Source organism: Guyanagaster necrorhizus (assembly GCF_019112545.1).
Source record: "Guyanagaster necrorhizus MCA 3950 unplaced genomic scaffold BT62scaffold_35, whole genome shotgun sequence".
Taxonomy (NCBI): domain Eukaryota; kingdom Fungi; phylum Basidiomycota; class Agaricomycetes; order Agaricales; family Physalacriaceae; genus Guyanagaster; species Guyanagaster necrorhizus.
Genome location: NW_025064914.1, coordinates 94,450 through 113,173, shown reverse-complemented (window position 1 = coordinate 113,173; position 18,724 = coordinate 94,450). Strand labels below are relative to the sequence as shown.

The 18,724-nt window shown below is 52.0% G+C and overlaps 9 protein-coding genes across 9 annotated transcripts; 3 read left to right on the top strand and 6 right to left on the bottom strand.

Annotated features, from left to right (window-relative positions):
* Positions 1-62: 62 nt before the first annotated feature.
* Positions 63-1,800, top strand: BT62DRAFT_936834 (glycosyltransferase family 15 protein). Its single transcript, XM_043187193.1, has 7 exons — positions 63-242; positions 308-645; positions 712-851; positions 936-1,029; positions 1,103-1,332; positions 1,390-1,662; positions 1,719-1,800. Exons 1-7 carry the CDS (start codon positions 198-200, stop codon positions 1,769-1,771), a joined length of 1,173 nt encoding a protein of 390 aa, XP_043035202.1. The 5' UTR covers positions 63-197; the 3' UTR covers positions 1,772-1,800.
* Positions 1,801-2,148: 348 nt separating this feature from the next.
* BT62DRAFT_1079870 (uncharacterized protein) lies at positions 2,149-5,568 on the top strand (the record flags this gene model as incomplete). The annotated part of the gene is made up of 3 exons (XM_043179535.1): positions 2,149-2,504; positions 2,699-3,072; positions 3,137-5,568. Exons 1-3 carry the CDS (start codon positions 2,200-2,202, stop codon positions 5,566-5,568), a joined length of 3,111 nt encoding a protein of 1,036 aa, XP_043035201.1. The 5' UTR covers positions 2,149-2,199.
* A 96-nt stretch (positions 5,569-5,664) lies between these two features.
* Positions 5,665-7,297, bottom strand: BT62DRAFT_471110 (peptidase M28). The gene is made up of 2 exons (XM_043181057.1): positions 6,281-7,297; positions 5,665-6,228 (listed from the first exon to the last, which is right to left on the bottom strand). Exons 1-2 carry the CDS (start codon positions 7,032-7,034, stop codon positions 5,714-5,716), a joined length of 1,269 nt encoding a protein of 422 aa, XP_043035200.1. The 5' UTR covers positions 7,035-7,297; the 3' UTR covers positions 5,665-5,713.
* Positions 7,298-7,948: 651 nt separating this feature from the next.
* BT62DRAFT_907441 (ubiquitin-like protein) lies at positions 7,949-8,675 on the bottom strand (the record flags this gene model as incomplete). Its single annotated transcript, XM_043183667.1, has 4 exons — positions 7,949-8,181; positions 8,239-8,306; positions 8,388-8,500; positions 8,592-8,675. The coding sequence occupies 4 exons, from the start codon at positions 8,673-8,675 to the stop codon at positions 7,949-7,951; spliced, it is 498 nt and encodes a 165-aa protein (XP_043035199.1).
* A 920-nt stretch (positions 8,676-9,595) lies between these two features.
* Positions 9,596-10,075, bottom strand: BT62DRAFT_1079868 (uncharacterized protein; the record flags this gene model as incomplete). Its single annotated transcript, XM_043179534.1, has 2 exons — positions 9,596-9,856; positions 9,909-10,075. 2 exons carry the CDS (start codon positions 10,073-10,075, stop codon positions 9,811-9,813), a joined length of 213 nt encoding a protein of 70 aa, XP_043035198.1. The 3' UTR covers positions 9,596-9,810.
* A 530-nt stretch (positions 10,076-10,605) lies between these two features.
* BT62DRAFT_470965 (uncharacterized protein) lies at positions 10,606-11,161 on the bottom strand. Its single transcript, XM_043181056.1, has one exon. It carries the CDS (start codon positions 11,053-11,055, stop codon positions 10,741-10,743), a length of 315 nt encoding a protein of 104 aa, XP_043035197.1. The 5' UTR covers positions 11,056-11,161; the 3' UTR covers positions 10,606-10,740.
* A 567-nt stretch (positions 11,162-11,728) lies between these two features.
* BT62DRAFT_470727 (peptidase S28) lies at positions 11,729-14,666 on the bottom strand. Its single transcript, XM_043181055.1, has 14 exons — positions 14,506-14,666; positions 13,949-14,439; positions 13,845-13,889; positions 13,527-13,793; positions 13,444-13,471; positions 13,328-13,384; positions 13,096-13,271; positions 12,840-13,025; positions 12,765-12,783; positions 12,580-12,702; positions 12,497-12,521; positions 12,386-12,448; positions 12,194-12,320; positions 11,729-12,133 (listed from the first exon to the last, which is right to left on the bottom strand). Exons 2-14 carry the CDS (start codon positions 14,223-14,225, stop codon positions 11,931-11,933), a joined length of 1,596 nt encoding a protein of 531 aa, XP_043035196.1. The 5' UTR covers positions 14,226-14,439; positions 14,506-14,666; the 3' UTR covers positions 11,729-11,930.
* Positions 14,667-15,919: 1,253 nt separating this feature from the next.
* BT62DRAFT_1011262 (uncharacterized protein) lies at positions 15,920-16,705 on the bottom strand (the record flags this gene model as incomplete). Its single annotated transcript, XM_043177767.1, has 5 exons — positions 15,920-15,956; positions 16,015-16,176; positions 16,235-16,286; positions 16,345-16,493; positions 16,557-16,705. The coding sequence occupies 5 exons, from the start codon at positions 16,703-16,705 to the stop codon at positions 15,920-15,922; spliced, it is 549 nt and encodes a 182-aa protein (XP_043035195.1).
* Positions 16,706-17,284: 579 nt separating this feature from the next.
* BT62DRAFT_1011261 (uncharacterized protein) lies at positions 17,285-18,232 on the top strand (the record flags this gene model as incomplete). The annotated part of the gene is made up of 4 exons (XM_043177766.1): positions 17,285-17,351; positions 17,405-17,620; positions 17,905-18,117; positions 18,174-18,232. The coding sequence occupies 4 exons, from the start codon at positions 17,285-17,287 to the stop codon at positions 18,230-18,232; spliced, it is 555 nt and encodes a 184-aa protein (XP_043035194.1).
* Between the last annotated feature and the right edge of the window lie 492 nt (positions 18,233-18,724).

The following is an 18,724-nucleotide window of genomic DNA, read 5'->3' as shown; positions in this document are numbered from 1 at the left end:
GACATAGGCTAGCTGCCGATTTCATCATCATCATCGCCACACACACCACCCTTGCCGCTTTCCTATTCTAACGCTGAGCGCAACAAACACCCCTTTTCGCCTTTCGCTGCGATCCGGATATCTGCAGTTGCCCTCCCGCACGCTTTTTTTTGGTTTCTTTTTTGGTTTCGTTTCGTTTTTGGCTGGGGGAACGTGCGATGAATACGACGGGGCGGTATCTTTTGCTTATCCTGGGTGTCGTGGTGCGTCTGCTCTCTCCCTCTGTGTGTGTGTGTGTGGAAAGGCTTACGATTCCCGACCGACACAGCTCAGCGTTCATTATTTCCTGTCCTTCACCCACCACGAATACGGACGGATAACGTCCCTGGGTAACATCGTTTCGCATTTCCACGGCGGCGGGTCGGAGAGCAGCACCGCTGCGGAGCTGTTCCCCGTCCCAGACGAGTATTTCGCGAACACTAACACCACTACTACCACTACCACTCATGCCCGGCGGGCGAACGCCACGTTCGTTATCCTCGCGCGCAACACCGACCTCCAAGGAGTCATCGGGAGCATCCGCGAGATCGAGGACCGGTTCAACCGGCAGTACCACTATCCGTACGTCCTGCTGAACGAAGAGGAGTTTTCGGACGACTTTAAGAGGTGCGCCTTGCTTGATTCAAGGAGTTACCCTTTGTCTCTTGACTCCTTCGTCGTCTTTTGTTTTAGGAGAGTGTCCGTGGTAACATCGTCGAAAATGGAATTTGGGCTGATCCCGCGTGAACACTGGTTTCAGCCCGATTGGATCGACGAGGAGAGAGCCAAGGCGTCGAGGGAGGAGATGGTTGCGGAGAATGTCATCTATGGAGGTGCGCTTCCGTGATTTTATTTTATTTTTTTCCATCTCTCTCGCTATCTTGTGTGTCCCGCTCACAGAAGGGACGGGTTCGCAGGGAGTGTCCCCTATCGCAACATGTGCCGCTTCAATTCCGGTTTCTTCTTCAAGCATCCTCTGATGGAACAGTACCGGTGGTACTGGCGGGTAGAGTACGTCGCCCCTCCCCTGCTCTTGTTGGCGAAATGACCCTGTCTGACGTTGGTTGGTGGTCGGGGTTGACAGGCCTAACGTCCATTTCCACTGCGACGTCAACTTTGACCCGTTTGTGTTCATGGAGGACAGCAAGAAGGTGTACGCGTTCACGATCACGATGTACGAGTTCGAGCGGACGATCCCGTCACTGTGGACCCACGTCCGGGACTTTGTCGCGCTCCACCCAGAGTACGTCGTCGAAGACAACGCGATGGGCTTCCAGTCCGATAACGGAGGCCTGGACTATAATCTCTGCCATTGTGAGTCCCCCATTCCATTCCATTTTCCCATTCCTTTGTTGACAACCCGAAAAAAAGTCTGGAGCAACTTTGAGATCGCCGATATGCGGTTCTGGCGCGGGCCGGCGTACCAAGCGTTTTTTGAGTACCTCGAGTCGAGGGGCGGGTTCTATTACGAGCGGTGGGGCGATGCGCCCGTGCATAGTATCGCGGCGTCGCTGTTTGTGAGGAAGGATCAGATACAGTTCTTTGATGAGATTGGGTACGAGCATAGTCCGTATACGCATTGCCCCAGGAAGGAGGAGAGCTGGAGGCGGGGCAAGTGCTCTTGTGATCAGAAGAAGAGTTTCGGTGAGCCGACGTTTGAGATCCTTCGATTGTGATTTTTTTTACTGTGTCCGCGTTAGATTATGATGGATACTCGTGTTTGAAGAAATGGGATAGACTCATGGAGGCGTGACGACGATTGCAATTTTCTATCCTATGGGCTGGCTGTTCGTTGAAAGTAATTTATTCTCATTTGTAAATCTAATTTCTCGTCCTTGGCGCAAAGTCGCCGTTAGGCTTTGAATGGGTTAGGCTACTTTGACCGCCAAGCCCCTTCAACAAAAAAATACGATGATTTCTGGTAGCTTTATTCGCTGCTTTCATGCAACCTTTGCACAGAGTTCACTAGCTCTTTGATGTAATAGTTTGCCAAGTTTTGTTTAACGTAAGCTGAAATACGAGACGACAGGGGCTTCGCAATGACGTAATCCACACGTGACATAGCCTATTAAGCAAATACCCGACAACCCCACCCACCCCTCGTGAAAAATTCATTCCCGAGTCGCTGACCCGTCACACCTTCCTTTTCCTTCCGCCCTTTCCTTCCCCTTTCCTTTTTGGATGGTTCACCGTCCCGCAGATTCGCGCCTCCTCACCAATCTCCTCTCTCAGGAAAAGGACCACTCCAAGCATCTGCACTCCCTCCTCGACAGCTCCAATGTCGCACTGACATCACTGGCCGCCTATGCGTCGGCGTGCCCCCCGCCCGCGTCTCAAGTGATCCTCTCCGTAGCCGGCTCTCTCGCAGGTGCAGGCGAGGCATTCCGTGCGTACGCGCTCTCGATAGAGCGGTGGCGCGACTATCTGACGGCCCTGAAGGACTTGGAAGACGAAGTGGCCCACATAATGCGAGACAGGGAAATTCTGTGCGTGTGCTATATACATATATGCCTTCCTTACGGTGTTCCACTCCACGGGTTTTTTGCTCGACGTTCCACCGCAATGCATGCGGCGGTGAGATATACCCCGGGCCGTCGCACGCAATAATATATTCATCTTTTTTCTCTTTTACCCCCTCGTATTCTACTTCACATGCTGACTTGTGTTGCCCTTGCTTCAGCGTCACCCGTCTCATAAAAGCTTCCAAATCCGTCTCCAAGTCCAGCAACAGCAACCGCGACTCACTACTGCCCCCCAGCCCCCACACGAAATCCTCGTCCACCCTTTCCCTCAAATCCGACGAGAGTCCCTCCATGTCCTACACATCCTCACACACGTTTCTCCACCTGGGCACAAACAAGAAACTGCAAAACGCGCAGGCAGAACTCCAGGCATGCGAGGCCCACCTCGCGATAAAGGAGAAGGAACTGGATGCGAAACGCTTCGGGGCCGTTCGAGACGGACTCGTCGTTCGGTCCAAGGCCCTTGCCGACTGTGGTTGGCGTTGGGTCGAGATAGGAAAGCACGTCGACAGCGTTTTGAATGAAGGCGCCGGTATGTTTTTTCCTCCCTTGTGCTGCGCGGACGCTTCATTTTGACTGACTGGGCAAAAAACAAGCTCCTTCTGCCAGCGACAAGGACACGCCGCTTCCCCCTCCGTCTTCACCGACTCTCGCAGGTGAACGACGTTCCTCCTCCATCTCCTCCATCGCCCCCTCCCAATCCGCTTCCCAAATCAACGTCATAGTCACTCCAGATCCCGTGCATCACATCTACTCCAACCTCGAAGCGCCGCCCTCCATCTCGTCCACCACCCCTACCGATCCTGAAATTCCGCTGCAAATTCAAATACCGCCTGCGCACGCGATCGCCGACACCGGCTTGCCGCGCGCAACCAGCCCTCCTCCACCTCTGCAGAAACACGTCCTCCCGCGGCGGATCACCGAGGAGGATTTGGGCTTCCGGAGTGGGTCGCTGGGAAGAAACCCAGAGGACACGAATAGCAGTAGCGATGAGGAGGATGACGAGGCCAATGTTCGGGTCGTTGAAAATGCCAGGTTCACCGCGTCGTCGAGTAGGATCTCTATTAAGCGAAAGGCAGCGCTGGCCACTCCAACGTCCCCCACAGGTGGCGGTGGTGGTTTCTTTGGTAGCATCAAAGGGCTGTTCAGCCGCCACGGTCATAGGAAAGCGGAGAGCGAGCGTGGTGCCGAGGACGACGGCGACGGCGACGACGACGACGAGACACCTACGAGGAGGGGAAGACGACGAGGTCCGAAAGTATGGCATACGCGGACCGCGAAGAACATCAAGAAACTCGATGTCCACGAGTCCTCCTTTTCAAGGACGCCCGTTCCACCGCCGCTCCCTGCTATGCCCTCTGCTCCTCCTTCTACGCCCTCAACGCCCAGACCGCGTGTCGTCAGCGATGTGGTGGGTGGCTCGAGGAGGTTGAAGAAAGGCCGTGGCGCCGCCGCCGCCGCGAGGAACCAAGGCGATCTCAGCGAGGCAGAGCTGAAAAATCGGAGACGGAGCACGTCCCTGGATGGAGGAGGGATCGTTGATCTTTCTATCGGCCAGGCGGAGGAGGGATGGGTTGATGGTGGTAGTGGTGGTAGTCAGCGAGAGAAGACGGCGTCCGGAGCGGATAGGGGATGGGCGAGTGATACTGTTGTCGCCGCCGCTGCACCACCACGGAAGACTCGCTCAACTGTGAAGAGGAAACAGTCGAATCGCAAGTCTATGCCCAACGCCAACGGACCGGCGGAACTAAGTACAGATACTATCCATACCGGTACTGGGATGGGATCCGCTGCAACGATGCTGAGCCCCCCATCACCACCGACTTTGTCGAGGAATTCGTCGCTGGTCAGTGCTTCGAGTGCTCCGGCACGATTACGTGCCACATCATCGGTTATACCTCCTGTTCCGAAGGCGCCGGATTCTGTGATTGGGCGCTCTTCTTCTTCGGCTTCGGTTATAGTACACAGGAAGAGAGCCAGTCTGGATGACGGACCTGGGACGGGGAAGACTTGGACTACTACTACTACTACTACTACCAAGGCTGAGAGACGGGCGAGTTCCCCAGTTCATGTTCCTGCTGGTGGTGGTGCTGGTGGTGCTGGTATGGGAGAGGGGAGTGTCAGTCTGATGAGCATCGTGGAGGATGTAGCTAGGGCGAACCGGGAGGGATGGGCTGCTGCTGATGTTGATAAGCGCCAGAGCGTGGGAGGAGGCACGGAGAAGCCTGCCGCTCTGATGGTGGACGTCAAGGCTCCGGCTATCCCCACCGTGAGGGAGCTACGGAGGATGGACGCAGAGGCAGCGCTGCAAAGGGGAAGGAAGGCGGCGGCGGCGATTGAGATCCCGACGGCTCCCAAGTCGGTATTTGACGACGAGTCGGGGTCTGAGCCTAATAAGATGGTGCAGAGGCCGGCGGTGGTGGTGGTGGTGGCGGCGCCCAAGCCGAGACCGGCTTTGTCTCCCCTGCGTAGTGCGCTGAAGAGCCCGAGTAGGACGCCTTCTCCGATGATGCCTGCTGTGGCTTCTCCTCCTCCACCAAGAACCAATGGCAAGCTGAATGGTGGTGGCCGTGATGACGACGCTGCGTCCATCTCATCGTACGAGACGGGACACGAGGTGTTTGAAGACGAGAAAACTCCTCCTCCCCCTCCACCACCACCGGTGAAAGACGCCGCGTATGCGAACCACATTCACGTGGGTTCCGACGTGTCTGGTGGTACGGCTTCCACCGCATCGGCATCGGCATCGACAGAGGCACCGAGGCGACGGAAGAGCGTGCGGGTGGCGCTGCAGCCGACGTTCTCCACGACACCGCCTGCTGTGGATTATGACGACGCGGCGCTGTGGGCACGTGCGAGGGGGTGGAAGGCGGATGCGGATGCGGATGTGGGTGGGGGTGAGGATGGGGATGGGGAGAGGGATATGTGGGCGGATTCGAGCGACGAGGAGGATGGCGAGTACCAGAGGGCTAAAATGCTGTTGATTAGGGCTGCGAGGCGGGAGCAGAAGCAGAAGAGTCGGGGTTGATGTGCTTTTTCTCCACGGGAGTTTTGTTTTAAATTTTTTACACTTAAGGATCTGGTAATTCGCTGTTTTTTTTTTTTTTTTTTTTTTAATGTATATTATTTATTTTATCGCCCTTGTACAATTGCCTGTTATATGATTCACTCTCTCAAGATTCAATGAACGGAAAAGCGGCGGGGCTCCGATATCCGTTACTCCCGACGGCGCGCACGCCGAAATCGACATTATCCTTCGAGAGGAGGACCGTCGCCTGCGTGACGTTCCCCACTGGGATAGCATGCGTCCAGACCGGCAGGTCCGTAGGGCGCCACACGATCTCGTACCCCGCCACGCTCCCGCCCCCACTCGCGTCCAACGCCCAACTCAACGTAGAGTTATTCGTAAGCACACTAGTATCAATCGCGACCCCCTTAGGCGTCCCCGGAGCCTGCGCAAGCGCCCACAGCGCCGCGCCGTTCACCCTAGCCACCCTCGCGTTGAACTCGAAATCGCAAAACTCGACGAGGTCCCCGAACTGCACCCCATCGACGACGCGCACGTTCTGGTGCTGGTGCGCAAAGTTCTCGTGCGGCTCTGTGAATCGGACGGCGGGGAAGCCGTTCCGGAGGAAGGAGAGGTGGTCGCCGCCGCGGAGGTAGCGGTCGGGGCGGTATACCATTTGGACTGGGTTTCTGAACGTCAAAGGGTGTGGAAAAAAAAAAAAAAGGAAACTCGCCTGTCATGTTCGTCACGCTATTCGAGCCCACTTCAGCTACGAACCTGCCCAGCTCCCTCGCCGGCGTATCGCTCTCGCCCCCGACCTGAACACGCGCCATGACCTCGCTCAGCGTGTCCGTCGGCGGGATACCCTGCACGAACATCCTGATATCGAACGGATCCGTGCTCCCGTCGTCCGCCGTTGAGCTCCCCACGATATCATTATCGAGCATCCCCTGCACATCGTCCACCGCCGAGTCATTCCTCAGCTGCTCCGCCAGGAACGCGCTCCCATACAGCCCCTGCTCCTCCCCCGCCACCACCGCAAACACAATCGTCGCCGCGGGGCTCCGGCTCGCCATCGCCATCACCCGCGCGAGCTCCATCGACACCGCCACGCCACTCCCGTCATCGTCCGCCCCCGGCGCGTCATCCACAAAATTGTCCACGTCCGAATTGCGCGAGTCGTAGTGCCCCGAGACGACGTACACGCGGCCAGGGTCCGAGGCCCCGCGGAGCGTCGCGACGATATTGCTGATGACCGTGCTCGTCGGTATGCCCTCCGCGGGCCCCTGCACGTAGCTAGGGACCGTGACGCTCATGCGCCCCTGCGACGCCTCGGCGAACCCGCGCATCTCGCTCGCGATCCAGTCCCTCGCGGCGCCGATACCGCGCGTCGGGTCCGTCTGGTTCGAGAGGGTGTTGCGGGTACCGAACGAGACGAGCTTTTCGATGATGGCTTGGATCCGCGCCGGGTCGATCTCGTTGAGCATCGTCGTGAGCTCCTCGTCTGGGAGTTGGGGCGATGTGAGCTGTCCTGGGCCCGGTGGCCAGACGGTGCTGAAGAATGATTGGGATTGGGGGCCGGAAGAATCCTGGGCGTGAACTTGGTAGCAGGTTCGGTTCCAGCAATCATCACCACAAGGAACGGCACACACACTCACCCGCAAGGAAACACAGAGGGAGAAGAAGATAGGCAATGACACGCATCGTTGCTGGTTTGGGATAGGTGCTTGCCTGACGTGTAAACGTAGCAGATTTATAGAGAAGAACAACTGTCGATCCACGCGGCATACAGATCTGCTGATTACGATAGCCGAAGTGGGTACCTTTCAGAAGTCGTCATTAGCGACATTTTTCCCCCACACTCTCCTTAATTATCCTCACCGTGATTGGCTTCTAAAATTAGGGGATTTAAATAAGGAAGAAGCCCCGCCTGCTGAGCGGTGAGAAGCGATATAATGGCACTACTGATTTTGAGGGGGTTGCACGTTACCTATCTTGTACGATATTCGTACGGTCCCCACATGGCAATCTGCTAAAGCAGAACCGGCACACCATTTCCGTCACAGCTCAAAACGTACCTCATGGAACCGACCCGCAACACCGACTAGAAGGACGACGTCCCACGGAGTGAATGCAGCGGGTCGGGATCAACACATCGGGCTTACGCGCAGGATCGATCCTACAGGCTAGAATGCCACTGCAATCATGGTTCTCGAATATGAGCCTACAATCTAAAAGGGGTGATATTCAACCTGCTGCTGCTGCATCGAGGTGAAGGTTGACATACCCAAGCTTGCAAGCGGGCCGTTCAGAAGTCAGAATAAAAACGGAACGCAGGATTCCCCTCTTCTTCTTGTGTGAGGCAGCTGGACACCAGGGCCCAATCGCCCATCCGAAACTCTTAGAAAAACCACATATAGGGGGAGCTTACAAGAAAGGGAGAGTGCAATTGTCGATAGGTAGTACAACTTTGAATATCATATTGATTGGCGAAGCAGAATATAGCGACAAGAAGAGGGTTAGTCACGGCAGCGCAGAGCCTCCAACCTCTGGTCGTCACAACGCCGAGCATGAGCATGAGAAACAAGAAGGGGAAAGCAACGAACGTACGCTCAACCATAACATCAATAGTATCTAGAACAAATGCAATTAGCCAGTAATTCAACAAGTACAAAAGTCGGGGAAACGCACCGTTATCCTCCATCTCTAGGGACTCTGGTGTATCGTCTTCCTGTATCCGGTTACCATCGTACAAGAACCTGAAAGGGAAAAAAAAAAAAAAAAGGTTCAGATTTTCATCCATCATCTAATGAAAAGGTGCCGGCGCTGTGCTCACTCACCTGATTGTGGCCACGTCCTTTCCCACTTTGCTCGCATAGGCACCCTGGAGCTTGCTCAGCTTCGTGCTGCGCTTAATCTTGAAGAATACTTCTTCGCCGGACGACGTCACAACCTGAAGAGAAGGGAAAAAACCGCTCAGCGACCGTGCCCCCCCCCCCCCCCCCCCCCCCCCCCCCCCCCCTTCAATGGGCATTCATCATCACCTTGACGTTAATCGGCGCGTTTGGGTCGTTCTCTCCCTTGATTTCAGCCTGGCTGGGGCCGCCTGGCACTTCTTCGTCGGACATTTGATTATTTTTTTTGGTTTTTGAGAGTTGCAAAAATGTAAAAAAAATTCGCGGCTTGATACGACGCTGGAAGGTGGTAGTAGGTGAAAGAAAAAAACGATTTTCGATGCTGATCCTTGGCCAGCCACTGATATTATGTAAGCGCCAATTGGAGGCGGTCCGGCCATGTCGGCCCGGAGTCCGCTTTGCATTGTCTTTTTTCCCGTTTGGCGGTAAAGAAAAAATAAAACTAAGGCGCTGACCATCAAAAAAGTAGAAGCTGGCGGCCGTTTGGACTGAACTTTAATTTTCCCCTAATTTTCCTGTCTGGAATTTTTTTGCTCCACAGAAACTAATGTACTATGCTTTCCGTATAGAACACATCTATATTCGTAGCGGCAAGAAACTATGAACTTGTGAACTGTGTAACCTGAAATAACAATAATTATTAGTATAAGGTTCGACAGACAGTTTCCCATTCTCCATCTGTCTCATTGTCGATGTAAGACGGACGCACTCAACGGCCAAGTCGTGTGATGGGTCAGATCGGAGGGAGGGAGGGGTTTTCCATTTTTGAAATTACAAACAAAATGGGTCAGTGATCCCATCTTTTGATTACCGGCGGTTCGTACTCTCTCAAGGTTTTTTTTTTTTTGGGACGACTTGTGAAAGGGTCCCAATTGCACTCGCGACCATGAAGTTGTGAACTCCTGAACCGTGAGTACGTTATCCGCACTACTAATTCTCTCCCCTCTCTCTCGTTTTACGTTTGGTGTTTTTTTTAACCTGAAAGAATAGATGTTCCCTGACATCACTATGGCTAGCAGTGATGTATGCATACCAGATTGGACATGAATCTTGCTTATGAATTTTGATCAACCAAATGTCAAAACTCTCAGATGTTATTCATAAAGAGAGGGAGAGACCTCAAAGCCCCCCTCCCAGAACTTTGTCCATGACCACCATGACCACCTTACAACCTAACCCTACCCTACAACGTGCAGTTTTCGACACCTAGATTACCGCAGGAACTCATGGATCGAATAATTGACGCTCTTTCCGACAATGTTCCCTCTCTCACAACTTGAGCATTTATCCTCATTTACAGCCTCGATAAGCTTGTCCGAAACATCACTCGGTACCGTGGAGAGTAGTCCTATCCGGGGGGGGAGGGGGAAGTCCACAGAGGGGTAGGACAGGCACTACAGCCGGTTGTGTACATTAAACTGGGATCAACACTGGCGGAAGACAAACCTTTTCAAAACTGGATCTCCAAGACACCAATTGTAGAGGTAGCTTTCACCGAGGACAGGCGTGTCAGTGACGGCAAGGTCCGCGTTACAGATGTCCATAGTATTAGGATATGCTTGGACAATAAAGTCTCGCGGATTAATAGGGGGATATCTTTCGAATGCGAGCATGTGGGGAGTGGAGCAACAGAACTCTGTCCCACCCAGCTGGGAGTAGATTGCATCTATGACATCCAAAGGGCCGCATATGAGTTCCCCTTGCTAGTTTTTATGCCAAGGAAAACATGAATGACGTTCAAATACACTTACGGTATCAACAAGACCAGAGACCGTGACATCCGAAGAAGCGAGAGAGAGGAGTTATTCAATTCGAAGTCCGTCAAGGCATCAATGAAGAATTGCCAGCTAATGGGGTATTTCTAGGCGTAGGTGGGTGGGTGTGTGGGGTGGCGATCATGGAAGCTAAGTCTAGGTTCGACATACCTCATTCGGAGCACCTGTTGGCCCGGCCAGACCACCTACAGCAGACGTGATCGCCATCTTCATCCTTGCTGCGCTCGAATTGAAAGACGCCAATCAAAAGCTGCTTTTCGTATCTTGGTGAACGAAAAATTCACACGAATTGTGTAAGAGAGAATGATTCCATTGTAGAATACAAACAACGACAGCCATATGAAAAAGTCCTTGACAGCAAAATGTTCCTTTATGCGAGATGAGTAAAAGAAAGCGAACAAGATGAACACTCAGCTCTCACCACACTATATCGTATGCAATAAATAAATAATGCAAGACGCCGACATACGCTTTCACCACCAACACAATTTTGCGGTCATCATCTACCTTCCCTCTTCATCACCAAGATGTATCTGACGACCTGTGACATCGTCGTCAGCCACGGTGCACGACCATGACAGATCCCAAGTCATACTTTTCTGTAGATTTACCCTCCCACACAACCTTTCGTAGTGAAAACGCCAACCAGAACAAAAAGGCGACGAATAGCAGCAGCCCTGCGCGAACGAACGGTGATGGAATTGGTCGGTCGAACCGCGGATCTGATGGCACTGGCTGCTGCTGAATGAGAGTCTCATTCTCCCCATCTTCGTCGTCGTCATCGTCGCCGCCGAGCAGCGTCCGGTGGATACCGTCATTGTCGAGCGTTTTCATGGCATACCTGTCGTCAGTCATGGTGGGTAAAGTGTTAGGCACAAAAAAGGAAGGCAACACCTAATAGGGCACGCCACCACGCGAGAAAACTCGGACTGAAAGTTTATAACTTATTCTTATTTGAGCGGTTCTACGACCGGAAACAGGCAATAGTTGACAAAAAAAAAATGTTCATCTAACATGTACATATATATACTTGGCGATCCTTCCGATTTTTTGCATCACAAAAATGGGTGTGGATGAGAACCACCTCTGCCTCCCAAATCCTCTTGTTGCGTCCGGTAGAATGGAGAGACAGCAAGCGCATGTGAGACATGTTAGATACGACCGGCAATCGAAGTGCAATCGTCGCCGGCCTCTCAGGCGATATGTTTCGTTCCTCTCTCTGCGACACAGTCATGGTCGGTGAACAGAATAAAGAGAGAGACAGCTATAATGCCTGTAAGATCTCCTGGTATCCCTCTGAAACAGCATAAGCCAAGTTATAGCACGTCGGTCCAACTTGAACCTTCTGACTCTTGATGTGGCGACAATCTATCAGGATATGAACGTGCTGCGGGAGGTACTCATTTGTCTGAGAATGTAAACTGAGAAGCAATCACTGCCAATGATCAAAAAAACACAACTCACACTAAACACGACATCAATTTCTCGAAAGGCACTGAATTCGACATCTCTATACAGTCTCGATCGCCTTTCAGGATCTGGGGACATGCTAGCCCCTGGGCTATCTCGCGCAGTTGGGTCTTGGGAAAAATATTATATCTTGACCTGGGGGTCCGTCCAGGGGTCGGATATCTATACCAGTGGATGTACTTTTATCAACCCCCCTTCCGTCACTCGTCATGCTTTCCAAAATCTACTGCGCGACAAATCCTGGTAACCACTTCCCGACGTAGGCCAAGAACGAATTTTGCACCGCAACGACCGTGTCGTCAGGCGCCGCAAGCGCCATCACCAAATCACTACAATGGAACCCGTCCGAGAGGCCGATAGGTTGGTCGTCCGTGCTCACCGCCGTGCTATTCACGGCAGACACGGTTGACTCTCTCCACGGGTCGCCTAATGGGAACATCCGTCAGCAAAAAGGAGGAGATGCATCGTGGATCTCCAGCAACCCACGTTTGCCATTCGCAAAGAACAGCCTTGTGTTTTTGACACCCCACCCGCCGTACAGGGTGTTGATACACTCGCCGTCGGGGAGCGGAGCGGTAGAGAATGCGTCGGGAAAAGTGGTTACGCAGCCTTCCTGGAGAGAGAGGTCCAAGCGCATGTCAACTACATCATCGTGCAATCACTAGTCCGAGGGCTAACCAGATCGTATTGCCACGTGTTTAGTCGCGAAACGATACCTCCCTGTCCAATAGGCGGTCCGTCCTATAAAGATTTATCAGTTTGCATCATGAGGTTGTCTGAGAAACTCACCAGTGATTCTTCAATTTCATTACATCTGCAGTTTAAAATGTTAGCATCAGGTATACTCGATTATCGTCATGAAGATTATGCACTCCAACCAGGACCAAGAACGGGTTGCATCATCGACAGGGTAATCGACTCTAGCTTCGAGCTCCTTATGAATGGCTGGTTTGTCGGGCACAGCTGCAGGCTTCGGTGGCAAGGAACCAGGACACCTACAAGAATATTCCCAGAGATCAATCAGCTCGAGAGGACAGGCGCCTCAGAGGCATCTTACACGCCAAGGGAAGCACAATCTAAATAAGGAGCATCTGCAAAGCGGCCTAGAGATGAATGAAGCCCCTTCACCCACCAGTTTCAGCTTCATAGTTTACGGCAAACCAATTCGCCCATGCCGATAGCGCATTGTCCACTCCCCATCCACTCTCGGGCGCCGACACACCATCCTTCACCTCCAGCGCATCACAGAATTGGTAGAAGGCTGCACCAGGACCCGTGTTTGGCTGCAGATCCTGCCACGTCCACAAATCCCATCTCACTGAAGGTAACGATCAGAGTTAGAAAAAAAAAAGAATGGATGGAGTATGAAGAAGTAAGTAAGTACCCACAAGCTTGAGCCACCTCCAAGTTAGACGTAAACCCAAACATTCTTTGGATGCTACTTTGGGTCTGGGTATCATTGCTAGTGAAGACCCCGTCGACGTAGGCGATAACGGCTTCGACGTCGGCGGAACAATTCATCGGCATGTTCTCACGGATAGGCTCGTAGTATTGCCAGAAGTCTCTGCAAAGTCTCTGTCAGCTTGGGTCGAATAGGAAGATCAATCAAAGCCTGCGGACAGCTGAATTTGCACGACTGCTGATGAGGCGTAGCCAATCCAGAATATGTCGGGATGTCTGATCCACAGAATTGTCAGTGCTGCTGACGGTCTTTGAACCACTGCGGAACAACTGACGCGGCCATCGTCCAGCTCACTAAACCACCTACGAACGATACGTCAGGAGATCTCAGTTATCTTCAGATTGCTACGATACCAACCTGGGTAACTTCCACCCATCAGGATCCACGGCGCCTTATCTGGACCTACACTATCACCATTGTCCTGCGGAAGGACGACATTCTGGGCAAAGTAGACATGGTCTTCGATGGTTTGTGCTATCGTTAGATACTCGAGACTGTCCACGTCCAGGTTCGGGAAAGGATTGCTCTCGCCAAAATAGCGATGTTCGAGAACTATAGCTGCACCTCCGAACTGTTGCGCAACAACGCCATTGATGGTGCTGTTTGTCACGTAGCCGTAATAACCTATGGCAGACATTCAGACACAGCTTGTGGAAGTATGGGGATTTTTCTCACTGCTCGCGTCGACCTCGCCAGCATTCATGAGAATTATCGGACCTCCTGGGATATATATATATATGTCAGTGGGAGAACCCACGTAAGACGACATTTGTGTAAACCTGCTTCATAGAACTCAGCAGAGTGCCAGTATCTCTGCTGGAATGTCCCCATGGACGGATCATCGTGGTCGATGAGCTGGTCAAAGTAATATATCGTGTCGTACGGTGGCAGATCGCGTGCGCGCAGTCGAGCATTGGCTGCTACTACTTCGAGGTCGCCCACTGCCACCTTTGGTATCCCCGGTGGTTTGGGGCGTCGGAAAGCAGGAATCCGACCGCCGAAGACTACTACACAGCTGCTGAAGACAACGAGAGCAAGGAATGGCTGGACTAGCATTGCGTCGGACTACTCTCGGAGATGCGACTTGTACTTAAGAGTAAGTCATGCCGGTCCGTACGCGGAAAATATTCGCAGATACGTCGTGTAGAAAGCGGGGGGGAAGCACATGAGAGGACTATTCAGATAACTTCGATCCAGGTACTGTGATGGGGAGAAGAGGGCGAGATGGCAGGACTCCTGAGGTCTCGGAAAAATGTCGCCTTGAGGATATCTAGATGAATGACAAGTAAGCGACGTGTACCTCCTGGTATCAGCCTGAGTAAGAAAGGACACGTACCAGTCGTCCCGTTGGAACATGGACACAGATAGACGTAGCAGGAGGTCCCGTATTCCGTCCACGCACATTGATGGGGTTCAATCGCGGGGCTTCGTCGTGACGTGTCCTCACTATTTGGACACTCTCCCCCTGTAATTCCATCGATAATAAGGTAAAGCAGGGCATCGATTCCAAAAATATAAATCCTATAATATTTCAGATACCAGACTGGGGAAAGTCATGACAGGCACATTGTACAGCCTTCATCCCCCGTTTCGATGACCGGGAGAACAATCACAGCAGTTCGCACTGGCCATGGTATTCAGGAACATTGAACACGGTTGCTCGGTAAGAAAGCTTAAGGCAGTGACCCCGACGTCGTTAAGGCTGTAGTCCATAAAATGTAACAAGAAGAACGGCGAGATGAAAGATATCAGGAATCTAAAGTCGGAGATGATAGAGGGAAAAGCAGCGGAATTCACGAACATATATCCTTGCCATGCTATCCCCACCTATCATTGAAAGAAATCCAAACACCCGTAAAGAAGTTGGCCATTCTATGAAGGGATTACCGAGAAACCTCCTAGTCCTTCCATGCTGACGACGTCCTCCAAGCTCGCTTCATCAAGGAGAATCTCAACCACGGCAGAGGCAGGCACGACATAAGGTTTCCTGAGAATGCGAGTGCTCAGAGGACCATCATCGATCCATTTGAAACTGTACTGCTCCCCAGCCTCCTCTCGTAACCAAGTGTTATGTAATAGTCCCATATCACCGGGATGAGCAGGGTAGGTTACAGTCATCGAGTCAAGACCGACCTATGCAAAATGCCAGAGCATCCATATCCGGCCTGTACCAGAAGGCTAATTTGACAACAGCCAGCTGTGGGACAACTCCCCGCGGAAGTTCCAAGTCTGGGAAAGACGATATCTGCTCGCGGATAAAGGACACGACAGTTCTCGGAGGAGAGGGACCAAAGTCAAAATCTCGGAAATCGCAGGATCGGAGAAGATGATATTTCCGAGCTCGAGTTTGCGAAGGTTAGGAGGATTGACTGTGCTGAGGAATGTTACGAGAGGGGGGGGGTGTTACCGGAGGCGTATGTATCTTTGAGTGTGAGGGAAATAAGGTTGGGACAGCGGAACGCCTCAGCAAAAAGGCAGGAGAAAGCGCTTGTAGGCATCAGCTCCGGCCAGGATAAAAGACCCTGCGAGTACGACAGGCCGGACCACGTCAAGTAAAGTTGGAGAAGGGAAACGGGTTTTTGTTCGTCTGAGAGACCCCAAAGTGAACGTCGTCCATAAGATGCGATTGGACAATGTGATTTCTCGCCACCTGTGACAGGCTTGCGATACGTGAAGTGCCATCGGCATACCGTCGTCATCGTCGCCACGTTGGATCGCACAGATGTGGCCGAAATCACTAGCCTATGGTATTATTGGCCATCGTATCGGGACTTGTATGATTGCAGACTGTGGATGTACCACGCTGGTCAGCTATGAGTGCAAGCTACCCCGAAGTTCTGCTTACTTTCGTTCGAATAGCGGTGGCCGGTGGTTGGCTGGAGAGCAAGGAGGACTGAGAACGGCGATGAAAGTACGTGGGGATGATGGTCTATAAAGCGACTGTAAATCAAAGTTGTCGAGATTTAATTTCGGCCGGCAGCAGATAACATGGATGCGCGACCCGATGCTTAGGAGAGAAGAGCACTTTTCCTTCTAGTTAACGAATGCCCTCCCGAATAACACACGGAAGACCGCAGTGGAACATCCATGGTCTGTTTTCAGTGAACCTACGAGGATCTGGACAGCAGGAAATTGCTTAGTACGGAGAAACAGAGATCGCGGATTATTCGCTAACCTGAAGCATGATCCAGAATTATTTCTCCCGCAAAAATCTTCAACCATCTTTCCACGTAACACAGCAACAATGTAGGATCATCTGCGACAAGCGCCATCACCAGGTCCTTGCAATGGAACCCGTTCGACAGGCCAATAGCAAACACCTCTCTCCAAGGATTACCTAAAGGACATCAAGATCATAATTCACGAGAATGGTACTATGGCACTCACGTTGGAACAGCCTTTGTTCTTCGGCCCGAGAGAGCATTATTGCCATTAGAGGGGGGGGGGGGCGTAGGAAATAGGTCCGGGAAATCGACGTCGCATGACTGCTCTCCAAAGGTATCGGTTGGTAAAGTTAAAAGACCAGCTAGGTCCATTTTGACAGCATTGAAGCGTGAAACGAAACCGCCTAGTCCGACAAGGGTCCATCCTGATGATTCGACAGCTTTATTTTTATCACAAGGTCTCGGGACTGCCTTGAGTTGAGTTCATGACATGTACGATTGGAGATTCCTTTGGACACGAAAACTCCACCATGATATGACACGTCCTTCAGCTTAGTGAAGAACGATATGCGTTACCAACGGGATGGTCGGGGATGTCAGCCCTACCTAGAGGCGAGCGACTATACCAGGCTGATGTGAGGCGCTACCCCTTGAAAACTAATCAGCTCCTCGTTCGTTGAGGAAACGAAGATGACACTCACCAACTATTGGCCGGAGTCAACCGTTTGGCCCATGTCCGCGAAAAAGAGTGTTAACCAATCATGATCTCCCATGTCCACCTCCGGAAGACGCGTCAACAGTCGGAGGCTCGGCCCAGCACATGACCACCAAGGATAATGATGGCGTAGAGTGACTGGAGAAATCATTGCCCTGCAAAGGGCAGTACATTCCGGTCAGGACATGGAAATTTTTCGTAAACAATTGTCATTGATAGAGAATCGGTGACAGCCAATGGTCGAAGAAGGAGGCATTGAAGCCCAATCAGCCAAACGTGCTAAGAATGTAGGACGATATCAGCGTGCGTTATCCACATCGTATTAAGCGATACGCACCGAGCACTCCTCACTGTAGCCTCTGTCGCCCGTAATGCCAGCCTGTCGCAACTATTCCTTCCTACTCTTTTCCAATTGTTACTGCGACCCATTTGTTCGACAGGACAGTCCTCGATGCTCGCCAAAGCCCATTCTGGAAACCCGATGACATCCCGGAAAAGACAGGAGGAGGAGATGCCCACTTCCGCGCATATAGGGACCTGGGCATTGTTCGCGCTAGCCGTAGGATACAAAGGTAGCTAGGACCACCAAATTTTCGGTTTCTATCCCCGCATCCTTCCTTGCTCGTAGCAGTGTCATTGAAGTCGAATGGTGGGTGAAAAGCCGATTGATTTCATGGTCGTGGTCGTGATCAGAGGCAGTACGTAACGGTGATCGGTGTCCTGCGTCTTGCTCTATTTGCTACTCCCACCATGTCACCAACATCTTTTCGTCGGCAGCGGCCTTGATATGTACAATGCGAAAGGATTTTCTCCGTTGATGAAGACGCATGGTAGAGATCGCGGCTATTTTCGCTAGCAAATAATCATGGAGCAACTACGGAGCCGTGGGCAAGGACGCTCTCGCTCTTTACATTCTTTCCAAGAGTTTATTCCACAGCAACAGACGACCGCTTCCTGTCTGCACCACGCTCAGAAATTCCTATCTCCAGGCGCTCAGTACCTATATGGACCAAGGCGAAGGATATTATGTCAGATTTAGGACATAAATACGGTATATCTGGAGATTTATGTACGTGCTTTTGGGGCAGTTCAAAGGCAACGTCTCATTATTGATCCTGCTCGTAGCGAAAATAGAAAAGAGAAGAATCGTCTGTCTTCACGCATGCGACCTCCGAACCTCATAGCTCGGACTAGTTTTGTCTGATATAATGAGTACCAGAGAATGCGATGACGAGCGGACAACAGGTCTGTTGCGCTTCTTTATCTAACACAGTATGCTCTTGGATTGATCATCTATCTATAGACATCTTTTTTGAATCGTATATGCACCCTTCGCCTCAGCGCCAGTGGGTTGGCTTAGCACTCTGCATAGCTGGAGAAAAATGGACTAGAGCCGTTGAGACGATGCGGAGGCCGTCAATAAATAATCTACGGATGACTGGTGGTAATCCGAGCATTTTAGAGCGCGTGGCTGACCGAAGGTGTCTTCCTTTCTAACGATAACCATCATCGTATCACAAGAATAGACCAATGGTCAGTTTTTTCTCTCCGGCGCTTTCCTTAGTCTGTATACTGGCAATAAAACCTAGATTACCTTTGAAACCCTTTCAGTCGTCGTGCTTCTATTATCTGCATTTTTATACCGAGGCGCTGCATCTTTTTTAAGTTCTCTGTTC